Consider the following 15,180-nt stretch of genomic DNA (forward strand, 5'->3'; position numbering starts at 1 on the left):
CTTATCTGGAAACAGGGTTTTGCGGATGTAATCAAATTAAGGTGAAGTCATCAGAGTGGTCCTATCCCAGCATGGCTGGTGATGACTCCGACCAGAGGGAAGAGGATGTGAAAATGCCGGCCTGTGAAGGTCATCAGTGAGCAGGGGAGGCCTGAGTCCACCAGAAGCTGGAAGAGGCCCAGATCAGAGCCTCCCTCTCCGCCCCAGAAGGAACCAACCCCGGCCATACCTGGGTCTCAGAGTCTGGCTGCCCCACTCTGAGGTGGTCTTTGTTGTTTAAGCCCCCAGCCTGTGGTGCTTCAGTCCAGCAGCCCCAGAGCCCAGGGTCCCTCCCTACAACCCCCTAACCCAGCAGCCTGCTGCCCCTCTCCTCTCAAACCCCTTGGAGAAACACCTGTTCCCCCCAGAGCCCAGCTCTATCCCAACAACTCAACCAAACTGTGTCTTTCGAGGGTCAGAAATGTCTTCCATGGGGCCAAATCCCTCAGACACTTTTCAGTCTCCTTCTTGGTTGACTTTTTAATGAATGCCTGGTCTCCCTGGCCACCCAGGCCTCCTCCTCTGCACCCGTGTCATCACACCTGCTGGTTTTCTTCCAGCCTCTCTTCCCCAGTCTCTTTTGCTGGCACCTCTCCCTCCAAGGGGCCTTGAAATATGCAGGCTCCACCCACCAGCCTTTTCCCTGTTGCCAGGCCACTTTATTCAGTCTCCCTGACTGCCAAGGTTCGGTGCCAACTCCACACCTCCCCTGAGCTTCGCGTCACCTCTAATGCAACACGCATGAACCTAATTCGAGATCTTTTCCACAGCCCCCCCCCCCCCCAGTGCTTTTCTCTTCTCCCTGTGCTCCTGTCTCAGTCCATTTTCTCTTGCTAGAACTGAATACCACAGATGAGGAAATTTACGAACAATAGAGATTTGTTTTGCTCATAGATCTGGGCTGGGGATGTAGCTCAGTGGCAAAACACTTAACTAGCATCATGAGGCCCTGGGTTTGATTCCCAGAACTGCCAAAACAAAAAACAAAAAACAAAACGCTTATGGACCTGGAGGCCAGGAAGGCTGAGCATAGTCCCAGCATCTGGTGAGGGTTTCTTGCTGCAGCACAACGTGGCAGCACAGGGCCAGACATGGTCCCTGCCTCATCACTGCATGGGGACCCTCCCTGCAATTTCCCTCGAACAAACATCTCCAGGTTGGAGAGCAATTCCCAGCCTGGCTGAGCACTTGACAGCCAAGCTTTTCCCTCCTCCTCCTCTTCCTTATTTAAACATTCTCCTCTCCAGCTTTCATCATTTGCCAGTTAAGTCAACTAATTTTCTACTAAACCCAATTTCACTCATGGATGGAGGAAGAGCGCAGTCATTTTTCCTCATGCCATGTACTATTAATGATGCTTGAAATTATGCAAATAAAATTGATGAGCGCAGCTGATTCTCGGCAGGCAGGAAGGGAAAAGCTTCACTTTCAAAGGCCCACCACGGATCCCGGGATTTATGACAACTTGGGACGCAGCAGAGTGACAGGGCTCTGGCTTCTGGTCTCCTTCCCCACGTGCGTGGCAGAAGCAAGGGAGGGGACGTCGGACACGGCCTTGCCGAAGTCTTATCACAGGACCTTGTTGCTACATGTCACCCCCCTCACCCTGGAACATCTTCCAGCAGCAAAGCCGGAAGTGGATTCTGCACTTGGCCCCAACATCCCTCCAGTGAGCCGGTTAATTAAAACGCCAAAGCACAAGGAACAGAGAAAAGGCAGCTCGTCAGTCCAGCCTTGGTGCTTAGTCAGTGGCCACGACAGCTGCCAGGCGCATCTGTGAATGAGCTACAACAAATGTACAAGCTGCGCCTTTGTCCTGCCGCCTCCCCACACGGGTCATTTTGCAGCCAAGGGAGATGCTTCTGTGACAGAAGCAGAGCCGGGACTCTCAGAATTCAGATTACCTTCACCTCCAGCTGACCGATTTTCAGGCGGGCTGTTTGGCTCCTGGGCTGAGAGGTGAGGCCCTGCTCCTGCAGGCTGTGTGTGTGGCCCACAGTCTCTCTACCCAGCACCCGTCTAGGCTGGAATGCTTCCCAGCTTGTTATGGGGTACTCTGTGTCTCCCGGCTGAATCCGTCTGTGGAAGTCCTACCCCAGTTCCTCAGCATGTGGCTTTATGTGGAGAGAGTCTGCACAGGGATAATCAAGTGAAGATGAGGTCATGGGGCTGGGCCTAGGCCTGTGTGACTGGTGTCCCTACAGCAGGGGAGGTCTGGACATCTATGTGCCATCGTGGGGAGAAGACTCTGCAAAAATGAAGGCCCGGCTGACTGAGGTGATGCATGCACACAAGGGACTGGAAAGAACCCAGCAAACTACCAGGAGCCAGGAGAGGGCCAGTAGGAACCAGCCCTGCTGACACTCAGCACTTCCGTCCTCCAGAACAGGGAGAGAAAAGCTGTTGTTTAAGCTCCCAGGTCTGTGGTCCTTCCTTATAGCCGTCCTGGGAAAGTCGCCCATTTCCTGCTGTATTTGAATCTCCCCTTCCAGGAAAGGCCTGCATTTATGTAGGGTCAGTGTCGCCCTAGCAGAGCCTCATCTCTGTCACCATCCCCTCTAACTATTTGGCCAGTATCCCCACTTTACAAAGGAACAAGAAAGAAAAATACTGTACGGCCAAGAAAGAGCATGCACAAAGTTTAGTCTGGGCCACCAGGTCCCCTTCTAACGCCCTGACCAGGATGCAAGAGGCTCCCTTACCTGGGCCATCTGCAAAGGTGCCTCTTGGGCCTGCATCCTGTACTTGCCCTTACCCCTAAAGCTTGGCCAATTCCTGTGACCCAGGTTTCCTGGGTGCCTCCAGGAGGGAAGCACTTGGGAGGAATCACACATCTTTCTACCAGTCTTCCAGGGCCTGAACTCCCACTCCTCAGGCCCTGCACTGGGGACACACAGTGGACAGTGCTTTTGTATAAGTCAGGCGGATCAGTCCACAGTCTACACTGTCCCAACCCCATAGCTACCCAGACTGTGTATTGAGCAGAGAGATGGGAAAGTGCCTAGAAAAGCTGAAGAAGGGCCAGGGATTTAGTTCAGTGGTTCCGCCGCCTGCCCTGCAAGCATAAAGACCTGAGTTTGGTCCCCGGTACAAAAAAAAAAAAAAGAAAGAAAACTAGAAAAGCTGAAGCCTCAAGCCTTTCCACTTCTCAGTCCTTTATGCTCATTACAGTCACCCTGGGGAGCTTTAAAATACTGACCTGCCATGACCCCAGATCGATGAAATCAGAGACGCAGAGAAGGGGACCGAAACATTTATACATCCAAGTGAGGCTCTGCGGGGTTCTGCCTCAGGCTCCATGACAGCCCCCACCCTAAGTGCCCTCCCAACCCTGCTGATGCTGTTAATCTTAGGCCTGCTGGGGAATTCTCCTGGGAGAAACAGTTTTGTTCTTTATTCTTACTCTCTTAGTTGTTGTTCAATTGTATCTGGTAACAGATTTAGAAAGCACCTTCCTAAGGATATTCCCCGAGGGAGCCAAGCTGTTTACACCATTCTGCCCTGTCTGAGCAGGATTGTGCCTTCACAGATATCCCACTGGGGACTGAGGGCCAGTGCATCCAAGCACAGCCCTGGGCCTGCCCTCTTGCAGAACTGCAAGCAGCGATGGGGCCACATATCCCAGGAGCCCCTGCTTCTGGGAATTTAGCTCTGCAAGAGCCTGGCAGGAAGTGAAGCTTTGAGGGGAAGACACTTTGAGGTGTGGGGAGGTGGGGTGTGCATTTGTGCACACATATGTGTGCAGAGAACGTGTGTATTCATGGGTGTGTGCTGAGGTTGTATGGGTGAGTGTGTCTGCACATGTGCATGCATCTGGGTGGGTGTGCAGGGACATACATGAGGGTGTGTGTCTGTGTGTCCATGAGACCAGGAGGCATTGGCAGGACTTCAAAGTAAGAGTCCGCTGAGCACACAAGCAGGCAGCTGCAACTCTGGACAAAAAGAGGAGGGAAGTAAATCAAGCTGCCAATTAAAGGAGCAAGTCACCGTCATCCCTGAGATCAGAAGATGGGACTCGTGGGCAAGCTGGATGAGCCCAGCGCAACCAAAGGGGATGACGGATCTGACCAAAAGCAACTGACCTCAAACTTCATTCATTATACCTTCATTCAAATGCATTTCCCTAATAAAAATCTCCTCCCAGAGGGAGACATACCACACCTTTAAGCACCTCTTGGACCAGGTGCAAACTCACGCCTGCACAGTAACCAAACTCCACCCTGTCCAGACACCCCCCACTCATTCTGGGAAATAACTTATGAATAATTAATGACATTCCTTTGGGACCCTTTAAAAGTGGGATATATCCTTCTTTGTTAGGTTCAACCTCTGTAGAGGAGCCAGTTCACTGTCTGTGGAGTAGCCAACTGTTCGGTCTCTTCCTGGGGCTGGGACAGTCTCTTCCTGGGACAGTTGGCTGTGTTTCCTTTCTATGATAAACTTCCCAATTAAACCTTCCACTTGTAAATGCATGCCGCTGCCTCAGCGTTAATTTCCCTTATCACCTCAGGAAGGACCCCTGCCTCTGGTGATATAGAAGGCTGTGCACATATGAGCCCAGGTGAGTAGGGAAGAAAAGAGCAGCAGGGAGGCACTTTCTCATCTTGGCACTTTTCACCAGGGTCTCCTAAGTGTAGTCACCTACACAGTCCCTGCTCTAGCCCTGGGTGGGCAGTGGAAGCCCTGGACCACAGGCTCAGTGTCAGGCCCTGGGGAGCAGCCAGAGGAGTGGCAGGGCTCTGCTTAAGGACTAGGGTGCAGGTTGAGAGCAAACAGAAGCACAGCACACGCTGAGAAGCTGAGGAGTGAGCTAAATTCCCGCTTCTCCACGAGACCTGTTCACTCTGCTCCTCCAGGGGTACAGTGTGTGTGTGGGGTGAGTATGAGAGAAGCCCTGCAGTCCTTCACAGAGTGGTAACAGAAAGACATATCTCTCTGGCCTGGATCCTGCCTAGTCAGAAGGGAAGCATCAGGCTGAGCACGCTGTTTGACAAACACAACTTCATCTAACCCGGAGGTAGGTGTGGTGGGGGAGCCCTGACAGAGGGTGCTCCTACTCCTAAGGCTCTCTGTGCAGCACAGCCTGGGACGAGGGCTCTGAACATCTTAGAGCCTCTGAAGACTGCCCAGACTGTCTCTTGCTGCTCTGTCTGAGGCAGGTCCAGCTCCAGCTTAGCTGTAGAACTGCCCATGCCATCCACAAGCTTCCCTGGCCCTGGGCCCCTGTCTTCCTCCTCCTCATTCATCCCTGCTCCAGCCGACTTTCTTGTAGGAAGCCTGCAGGCCAAGGAAAGACAGCCTCTTTTCATCATTTGCAAACGCTGGCTGCCTCTGCAGCATTCTGCTCCGAAGACAGTGTCAGCGCATCCCTGAGCTCTGTTCAGAGGGAGCCAGGGGCAGGCTCAACGTGGGCGCAGCAGTGGGTGCTGGCAGGAGATGAGCAGGCACACCTCAGCGCTGAGCACGAACAGCTGGATCTTCAAGTGACAAAAGTGCTGTTCACCTCTCCCAGCACCTGGAGCGCTTGTGAGTTCAGCACCCGCGCTCGGGGACAGCTCCCACCTGCTTCCTTACTGCTCTGCTGCAATTCAGCCTGCAGGGACAGGGGGTCTGCCTCATGGTGGGCACCTTGCCCCCAGAGCCTGCTCCCCACAGGAACTGTGCTTCCTCCAATGTCACCACAGGCATGCAGGCCCCTCATTCGCCCCCATCTCTCTCCTCCCCTTCAAATGGACCTGCCCCTGACCCCCGCCCTTTCATCTTCACCGAGCTTACTGGAGACAGCTGCAATACGCAGAAAGAATGATTCCAGCAGTGCAGATTTCAGGTCTCAGGGATAAAACCCTTCAAACGACTAGCTCCTTTAGTAGCCCCTTCAACAACACATCTTCCTTCTCTCCCTAGTCAATGCAACCAGTCCTAAGATGTTCCTCCTGGGTTACTGGCAGAGTGGCAGGGAAGAACTGCAGAGACTGAGAAGCTGCCCAAGTCAGGAGCGCCCTGGGCCTTAGAGACACCTGACACTGGTGCTGGCTCTAACCCCACCATCCTTCTCCCTCAGAGATCAATGTGGAGGCCTGGACGACAGACCCAGCAGAAAGGAAAGAACAACAACACACCAGGAGATGATGTGCACGGGCTTCAGAGAGGAATCACATTTCCACTGGAAAACCACCCAAGAACAAGTTAATAGATTGATGGAGGAAAGTTGATTCACAGGCAAACAACACTGGGGCCTTCCTTAGCTATGCCCTGGGGCAAACAAAGAACAATCTCATCAAAATGACAATGAAAAGGAGTAGAATTCCACTGAGTGCATATTCCTACCCATAAAGAAAAAGATTGATAACTTTGACTAAGTTTAAGTTAAGCACTTCTGTTCCTTTCGGGGAAAGCATAAAGAATTTTTAAAAGACAACTGCAAATTAGAAGGTTTTTAACACATATAACTCACATAGCATTTATACCCATTATATATAAATAACCACTACAATTCAATAAAGAAAACAACCAAGGAGAAAGGTGCGCAAATGATATGAATGGGCATTTTATGGGCATTTTTATCAAGAAATAACAGCAAATACATATATGGCAGGATGCTCACCCTGTTTGTTGTTAGGAAATTCAATTTAAGGCAGTGACAAGACAGATTACAGTGCCAGTTTCGCCTGCACTTAGGAAGTCTGGTAATCATGAATATCGTGGGGGTGTGGCCATGGGAGCCCACCCACTGGCGGGATTGTGAATTGGTTCGATCACTCTGGGAAACAATTTGGCTTTATCTTGTAAAGTTGACTTTTCGCACGCCCTGAACAGCAGAAATTGAAACCCTAAATCTATACCCAAGAGAAACTGATGCTAATTAGGTATCAATTGCACAATTTGTCTCTCAGATGTGCAACAACTGAGGAATTTGTCCCTGGACAATTGTACTAGCATACTGTGAGCTCAGCACAAGTGTTCAGAGATGGCACCCAGCCCCAGGCAAATTGTTAAATTGAGCTGAAAACTCTTACACAAGTGCCCCAAGTAACCTGTCTGTGAGCAGTCACTGTAGCATTTATTGTGCACAAAAATTTAAAGCAGGAAAAAGTGTTCACAAACAGGAAGCACTGATAAATACTATGGTACACCTGCACACATCACAATATGGATGAATCTTTGAAACATAATGAGTGAAAATAAATAAGTCTTGGAGACTGTTTACAGTAGATGCCTTTTTTTTTCTTTTTAGGGTACAGGATACCGGAGTCAGAGAGTTCTGCACTACATCTTTAAGCCCTTTTTATTTTTTACTTTAAGACAGGGTCTCACTAAGTTGCCCAGGCTGGTCTCAAAGTTGCAATCCTCCTCCCTCAGCCTCCCAAACAGCTGGGATTACAGATGTGCACCACTGGGCCCAGCAGGAGATGTCACTTTTATGAATCTCAAAACCAAACCAAACAGGCTGGGGATTTAGCTCAGTGGTTCTGCCACCTGCCTCGAAAGCGCAAGGTCCCGAGTTTGATCCCCAGTACCAAAACCAAACCAAACAAAGCAAAACTAAACCACATATTATTAATGGATATAAATATGGAGAAAACTAATTAATAATTATGTTACAAAGCAAAGATAAATACAAATTCAAATTATAGGTTTTGGGGGGAGCAGATGGAAGGATGGGTGGGTCCAGGGGGACATAGGACCCTCAGTAATATTCTCCACCTTAAGGTGGGCAGCAACATCATGGGGATCATTTTCTTTGTGTGCAGCATAACATAGTTTACGTATACGTTAATACATATCAAATACCATATAATAAACATAAAAATAAAGGAAGAAAAATCACAGGCATTTCTACATCCCACAGATAGGGTGGGTAAAAATAAACCCAATCACACACACACACTCCTACCCCTTCCATTTCCCACACACTCGGAGCCTTTTAGCTTCCTCTGCTCTGCAGGCAAGGGATGGGGAGGGGTCCACCTCTCTCGGTGTTGAGGGACCCTGAGACCCCAGTGTATACTGGGGACAGACTAGGCATTGCTCACACATCCCAGAAACCTCCAAGTCTTACAGATCCCCAGCCCCATGAACAGGCCCACCAAGGAATCCAGTTCTGGAAAAAAACCAGTGAGGCCACTGGGAAGGCAGGCAGAGGGACCACGTGTTCGTGGGGTGGCTCAAGCCCTCCAGGCAAACTTTGTCAGTCCCTGAGCACAAACCCCACACCTCCCAGAGATGGAGACCAGGAGACTGAACTGTGCTAGGCAAAAACACTTCCTCATTGCATCCCAAATGTGAGCAGGTGTCAGTGTGGAGGAGGAAGCAGGCAGAAGAGGGAATGGGGGAATGCCTGGCAGAACGCAGGAAAGACTCCCAGGCTCCATGGGCCCCGCAGCAGCTCCTGGGACTCGAGGGTCTCCTCCATCCCCTCCCTGCACCCAGCACAGCGCTGCCGTGGCTCTCCCCAGCACTCACCTCTGCAACTCCTTCAGGGACACAGTGACCCTCAGGCTGTGGCCCAGGACATAGAGAGCTGCCAGGATGTCTGCCCACTGCACCATCTCCCCCAGGGGCCCGCCCTTCAGCACCCGCGGGCTGAACACGTCCCCAGACTCCTCCGTCAGGAAGCCGATGTGCACGAGGATCTGGGCCAGTGGGATACAGAGGGTCAGCATGACAGACCGGCCGCCCTCAGCCTTGCCCCCACCTAGGACACCAGCAGGAGGCCAGCCGCAGTGGGCTCTGTCCCTGGGCTGGACCTGGCCAGGTACTTTTGGGCACTAGCATGACCGCATCAGGTGGGGATACGGGTGGGTAGGGTGGTCACATTCCTGCCACCCAGAGCTTACGTTCCAGATGGAAGAGGTGGACAACACTAAACACAGACAAGAGACAGTTTCATGAAATGATAGGACCTCTGCAAGAAGTAAACAGGCGAGGTGAGAGTAGAGCAGTTCTCTATTACATGCACGGATGGACAGATGGAAGGAGGGACCCGCAAATGGCTCCAAACACACAGTGTGATTCCCAGCCTTCTAGGCAACCAGAACAAGACATCCACAGAATACAGGACCCTCGGGGACCTCACCTGTTTCCATCCTGACCCCAGCATCCCCACCCTGCCTCTTCCTCTGGATCCAATTCAAAGAAACCCAGTGCCACCCCATGTCCCCTTGGAAGCCACAGACCCTGACCATGTCGCACAAGATCCCTGGGCTCCACCCCCAAGAGGATGTCATACCTGCTTCTGGTCCCTCTGGATGTCCCCCAGCTTCCGTGCCAGGCGCTGGGCAGCTGTTGCCCACTGGGATGTGAGCCGCTTGGTCCGCTTCTTCATGAATATCAGTGACTCCTTCCCACTGCCCATCAGCTCCAGCAGGTGGGACAGGTTGCTCCGGAAAACTGACTGGGGTGCATTGCAGACCTCAGCTTTCTCAGCCCTAGAGCCACGGCCATGCAGACACCCCCTGCGCGAGGCTGGACCCACACCAGCTTTGTTCACCGTGAGCCCAAGGTCAGGAGGATCTGCTCTTGTCCCCCAAGCTGAGGTGTCCCAGTCCAGCTCCTGCCAACCCCCCACCCTGAGCCCTTCCAGAGGGGTGATCAGTGATGACAGTGCCCAGGGTCCCAGGCACAGCAAGGAGGCAAAGATGGGTGGAAGTGGTCAGCACTGGGTGCTGGGCTGCCTCTCAGCAGTGCCACTGTCACCGAGTCCCTGGAACCCATTAACTCTCTAAGCCTCAGATTTGTCATCTGTTAAATACAGTCACATCAGTGCGGCCAGGAGACTTAAGGACAAATAAAGTGTCTGGCACATAGAGCGCCCTCAACACATGACAGCTCTTATTACTATCATTCTGCTCCATTAAGGAGACGCCTCCTCGGCCCCAGCCCATCCTCAGGCAGGTGGGTGGCCTCTCTCATGAGGTGGGAAAAGCACTCTCAGGCCAGCTGCCCCCTCCACGGGGCAGGCCTGAGGTTTCATCCCACTCTGTGGGGCTGATCAGCTGGGTAGCCCACTGGCCGCCCACCTCCATGCCTACCTGGACTCTGGGGAGGGGTTTGGGGGCCATCTGAGCCCTCGTCTGGTTCCTCCAGGGCAGCGGGGGGCAGAACCACTCGACCTCGCTGAGGTAGATGAGGAAAGAGCACTCGGTGCCATCCACCCCGAAGAAGGCGTAGCAGGGGTCAGAGGTCCAGCGGGCACGCATCCACTGCAGAGAGGGCAGGCCTGGGCGGGCTGCCAGGAACACCTACTCTGCCCTAGCAGACTCTCTGCCCTGGCCACTGAAGACCACAGAGACCAGGCCAGGAAAGAAGACCCTGGGAGGCCCAGCCAGGCCAGGGCACAGGAGGGCCGAGCTCTGGAGAGAGCCAGGAGGGGAAGCATCGTAGGCTGGGCCATCTCCTTTGTCATTTGTTCCTCATCCTATCACCTGGGCTAGTGGCAAAGGTCAAGGGGCGGTCTTCAAGCAGGCCAGGGAGGGGTGCAGGGAAGGTCCCCCTACAGTGGTCCCCAAAGAAGGGGACTCGGCCCACACCCTTTTGGGGTCCAGAACCAGTGAGGATCTGGCTTTATGGCCGTGGATGGACTCGCCACATGGACACATGTCATCACACAGCCAGAGAAGGCCCTGGAGGTGGGTTGGGCCAGGAGGAGCCTCTGCTCCAGGTCCAGGCCTTACCTCCACCTTCCCGGGGCAGTCAGGGAACTTGGGGTCGCTGGGAGCCTCGCACTGATCCTGCCGGCCCTCAGACACTGCAGGGAGAGGTTAGGGAGATGTCAGATCACTGAGGAACTGTGTCCTAGGAGGGCCCAGACCAAGGGCGAGGGGCAGAAGGGTCTGCACCCCTCTTCTCCCACCTCAGTTTTCTCATCAGAAAGGCCACTAGCTGACAGCCCACCCCAAGGATTCCCCTGGTCTGAGCTATTCCTTCCACAGTCTCCCTGGGGGTTCAGAGCCAGCCAGGGGCTGTCAGAAGACCTAGGAAGAGGCTCCCTGGGTGGGCAGGCTCTCGGGGCACACCCAAACTCACCCCACATTTTCTGAGGTGGACAGAGAAAGGCCTGCAGCCCCCAGCTGCTCCCATATCGAGCGGAATGGAGTAGCCCTGGGACCCTTCCCCAGCCGGCCCTGCTCTTGGGTCCTCAGTAGCCAGGATTCTGGGTGCCTCCAGTGCTCAGCACCCTCAGGCAGGGCAGGGTGGGGTGAACCCCAGGTCACCCCACTGAGAGCCTGGAGTGGGGCCCCAAAGAGCCAGGAGAGCTGTCCTCGGGAGAAGTCAGGCCTCCCCAGGTGTCCTCCCTGCCCAGGACTCCCCCTACCCAGTGCATCAGCCCTGGGGAGGGCAGAGGCACCCCACCCTGCACCCACCCTTGGTGTGCAGGAGCATACTGTGGCGCAGGATCTGGTCCACCTTCACGGCAATGTCAGAGACATTCTGGGCGATGGCCTGGATCCGCTCCATGAGGCCGGCCCCAGGGGAGAGCCTGAGTGGGGAGAAGATGGCCAGAGATGAGCAGCAGAACCCGCCTGGGTGATCTTTGGGTGGCTTTGGTCAGTCACCAAAGGCAGCAGGGTCAGAAGCACTGCAGGCACCCAAGTCCTGCTCCACAGACCCGCAGCAAGGGATAAAGCAAGGGATGGAGCCGGTGCAGATGGACTGGAGCCCACCTCATCCAAGGCGCACATTGCACACGTGTGGAAAGCCCATGCCTGTGCATGCCAGGTGTGTCTGTGTGTATGCTGCTGTGGGTCAAAGGGCAGGGCCGGGGCTGAAGCAAGCAGAGGCAGAACAGGACTGCACCAGGGTCCGAGAGCCTCTGAGTCCTCACCTGGCCTACAGATGTCCAGTGGGTAACTACAAGCAGGCTAAAGCTTGGCATCTCTCCCTTCACTGTGCATCTGTCTCAAACCTTGGGTCAGATTCCTGCTCATCTCTGCACATAGGCATTAATTATTTAAGAAGCGCTGGTCTAGCGGGCATGCATCCACTGGTAACCTTTCCCTTCCAGGCTGAGCACACCAAGATAAGAGTAACTGAGGTATTTTCAAGATGTGCAGGGACATCACAATCAACAGATTGTCAACTGGCAGGTTTGACAATATCTTGTCCAGAGAGACCACTAAACCAGGGCGTAAAAGTCTCCGCGTGTGCCCTAATTCACCCCGCCTTGCCTCTCAGACTTGCCCTTGAGTCATTCTCTCCTACAGTCACCTGGGATTCCAGGAGCAACAGGTCCTGTGACGTGTCGGTGAGAAGAGTCAAAACCTAACTTTCCTATTCCCAAGAAGGCGCTTCAGGGCCATCCGGAGATGGCAAGCAACCAGATCCGCCTGCTCAGGACCACTTAGCCATGCATGCTTCTCTCCCCTCCTTCTGCTCCTTCCCCATGTAAACCTTTTGTGAGCCCCAAAGTCATCCACCACTCTCCTTCCCAATACTGAGGAAATTCCTTTCCTCCTTCACCATTATTTTCTCTGGTTTTGGGGGCGAGTGGCAAGACCTGGTCCCCTGGGAGTCCCTGAAGTCGCCCTCCCTCCCCGGGCCTTGGACTCAGGTAAGGGGATCTGTCCAGGACCCTGGGTGCCCTGAGTCTGTTTCTCTCCTTCCCACATCGTGCTGAAACAAACTCTACCCGCAGCAGCCTGAGGGCCTGGCAGCTACTGAGACTCTAGCAAAGTATCACGGGCTTCCTGATGAGCCCTTCTCAAGGATCCTAAAGTAGTTTACATCGCAGACACCATGGCCTCCATCTCGCCCTCAATACTGCTGTTGTTTTTGTTCCAGGAGAATGCATTTCCTTATGTTGATTATAGCTTAACTCTTGGGGGGGGTTATTAGACATTATATGCAGTATTTCTCTCATGCCAAAGTCTTCTATGGGGACGGATCCCACTGCGCTGTGATATCTTCCTCTGCAGGGACAACCCTGGGGCCCTTTCTGCAGGAACTTGCTTGCTTTCAGCACATGAATTCCCCCTTCCCCCTGGCTGTGCAATTTAACAGCCTCAGGTTTAAGCTCTGTTTGTCCTGCACAAGGTGCCAGGTCCACCTGAGCACAGCGATGCGAACTGTATGAAACATTTTTCCAACCTGGCTCTGCTGAGTCTGCAACCTCTCCTGGCCGGGCTGGGTGCCCGGCCCACCGGAGAGGGCACAGCAGTGAAGCTCGGTGGCCGATTGATTGCCCTCTCTGACACCTTCCCCTGTCACCTCCACCTTCTGTAGGAGATAAGGGGCAGTGGCTCCATTCACGGAGGGCAATGTCGGGGAAAAGGGAGCCCAAAGCAGACAGACATGGAGGCTTGGAAAGGGAGAGAAGGCGAGTGATGGAAGGGGGAAGGAGCCCTCACAGACACATGGGCGTGCGTGCACACCCACACACACACACACACACATGCCCACAATTCTTTAGTCTAGTACCCCAATGCCATCCTGGGGGAAACCCCCATGGAAAATGGCACAGCTCTGGCATTGATTTTTGGGGTGCCCCATCTAAGAAAGGACCACAAGCTGCGTGGCTTAAATCCACATTCACAGCCCAGGTCTAGGGTCCGGAAGTCAGAAAGCAAAGTGCTACTGCACCTAGCTCCTTCTCGGCCACCCCTTCCTCCCTTCTCTCCAGGACCCTCCTGGCTCCTGACGTGCAATGGCTTGTGGCTGCGTGGCCCCTTCTCTGTCACAATGCCTCTTCTTACGAGGACATGGGCGACTGAACTAGGACCCATGCTCAGCTCCCCAGTAGGGCCTCATCTTAACTTGCACATGTACCTGCAGTGACCTTCGTGTTTCCAAATAAATTCACATTCACAAATAAAGGGGTGCAAAGATACTTTTGCAAATAAGGTCACCTACTGAAGTGCCATTTCAGCAGGGGTGAGGACTTTGGCAATCTTTTGGAAGGACACAATTCAATTCCCAACAGCCTTCTACAAGATCACAAATAAGAATGAGGGGAGATTTGGAAGACAGGCGCTTCCTGTGTTCAGAGTCCTCGGGCAAGAGAAAGCAGGAATATTTCTCAATGGTCTCCAGATGTTCAAGGAGTGCTGTTGGGAAGAGAATGGTCAGCTCATGCTCAGTTCATGCATTTTCCAGGGACAGGGGACAAAGCTCAGGCTTTTATGAGCTGTGTGGCCCTAGCCGAGTCACTTAGCCTCTCTGTGCTCAGTATTCTCATTAAGATGAAAAGGATAGGGCTGGGGATTTAGCTCAGCGGTTCTGAAGCCTGCCTCAAAAGCACAAGGTCCAAAGTTCGATCCCCGGTACCAAAAAAAAAAAAAAGATGAAGATGATAACGGCTACCTCGCAGAGCTGCTTTGAGGACTGAGTGGAGAAAGTGATGGGAAGTGTGTGGAACAGGAAGCCAGTGGGATGGGCGCTGGTGGCGTCACTGTCACTGTTGTGGCTGGGATACTGACAGTGGTCCTCCCATTCCCGAGACAAAGTATCCCAGAGCCCAACTACAGAGAGAAGCACTTTTTGGGGGATTCAGCAATTTTCCTACAATAAGCATTTTTGCATAAAACATATCACTAGCACAGACTTTAAATAGTGCAGATGGCGTCTGTCTGATTTAACAAGTTCAACTTGTTCACAACAGAACTACTTGGCATCACTATTATTATACTGGACTTTGCATTTGCATAGCGCTTTCTATTTTCAAATAATGTATGATTCGGTCTTTTGCCCTGAGAAGCTTTTCTACAAATGGCAATAAAAGTCAATGTCTCCAGGCCTCAGACCACAGCAGATGGATGGCCTGGAAATGCCTCAGTGCAAAAGAAAAGGAGGAGATGGATGAGGGACATGGCTATAGCTGCTTGTAGTTGGTGGCCCCAGGAAAGCCAGAGCTTTGATGTCACCCCTTGGGGGGCTGGGGGCTGGCGCCAAGGCTGGCTTCTCCATGGCCAGGAGAAGGAGGTGCAGTGCTAGGGGCACTATGTTTTCAGAGGGCCATGAAAATGTTTGAATTTCTTTTCAAATTAGAGGGGAAAGGCCTGTAAATACAAGGCAATGGTTTGATATGTAACGTGAATACATTCGTCTTTAAACCCATAGAGTCATAAAATACAATTTGCACTCTAGGCTTAACTGTGTCCCCTCAACCTTCCTAGATCGCAGTCCTCATTCCCGGGGACTCAGAAT

General features: G+C 53.0%; 1 protein-coding gene across 4 annotated transcripts in view; it reads right to left on the minus strand.

Moving 5' to 3' along the window:
• The window catches only part of Mgat5b (alpha-1,6-mannosylglycoprotein 6-beta-N-acetylglucosaminyltransferase B), a 59,955-nt gene that overhangs the window by 23,494 nt on the left and 21,281 nt on the right, over positions 1-15,180 (minus strand). For 2 of the 4 annotated variants that reach the window (XM_087208420.1, XM_087208421.1), the window contains 5 exons: positions 11,424-11,518; positions 10,713-10,786; positions 10,071-10,241; positions 9,269-9,433; positions 8,503-8,672 (listed from right to left, as the gene is read on the minus strand). In XM_087208420.1, the coding sequence (XP_087064546.1) occupies positions 8,503-8,672; positions 9,269-9,433; positions 10,071-10,241; positions 10,713-10,786; positions 11,424-11,518 (675 nt within the window). Of the gene's footprint in view, positions 1-8,502; positions 8,673-9,268; positions 9,434-10,070; positions 10,242-10,712; positions 10,787-11,402; positions 11,519-15,180 lie in introns of all 4 variants that reach the window. The other 2 variants (XM_087208419.1, XM_021241125.2) reach the window with 1 other exon arrangement.

The sequence above is a fragment of the Heterocephalus glaber genome, unplaced genomic scaffold (genome assembly GCF_053883595.1).
Source record: "Heterocephalus glaber isolate CG9 unplaced genomic scaffold, H.glaber_assembly_v1.0 deba00000937, whole genome shotgun sequence".
NCBI lineage: Eukaryota > Metazoa > Chordata > Mammalia > Rodentia > Bathyergidae > Heterocephalus > Heterocephalus glaber.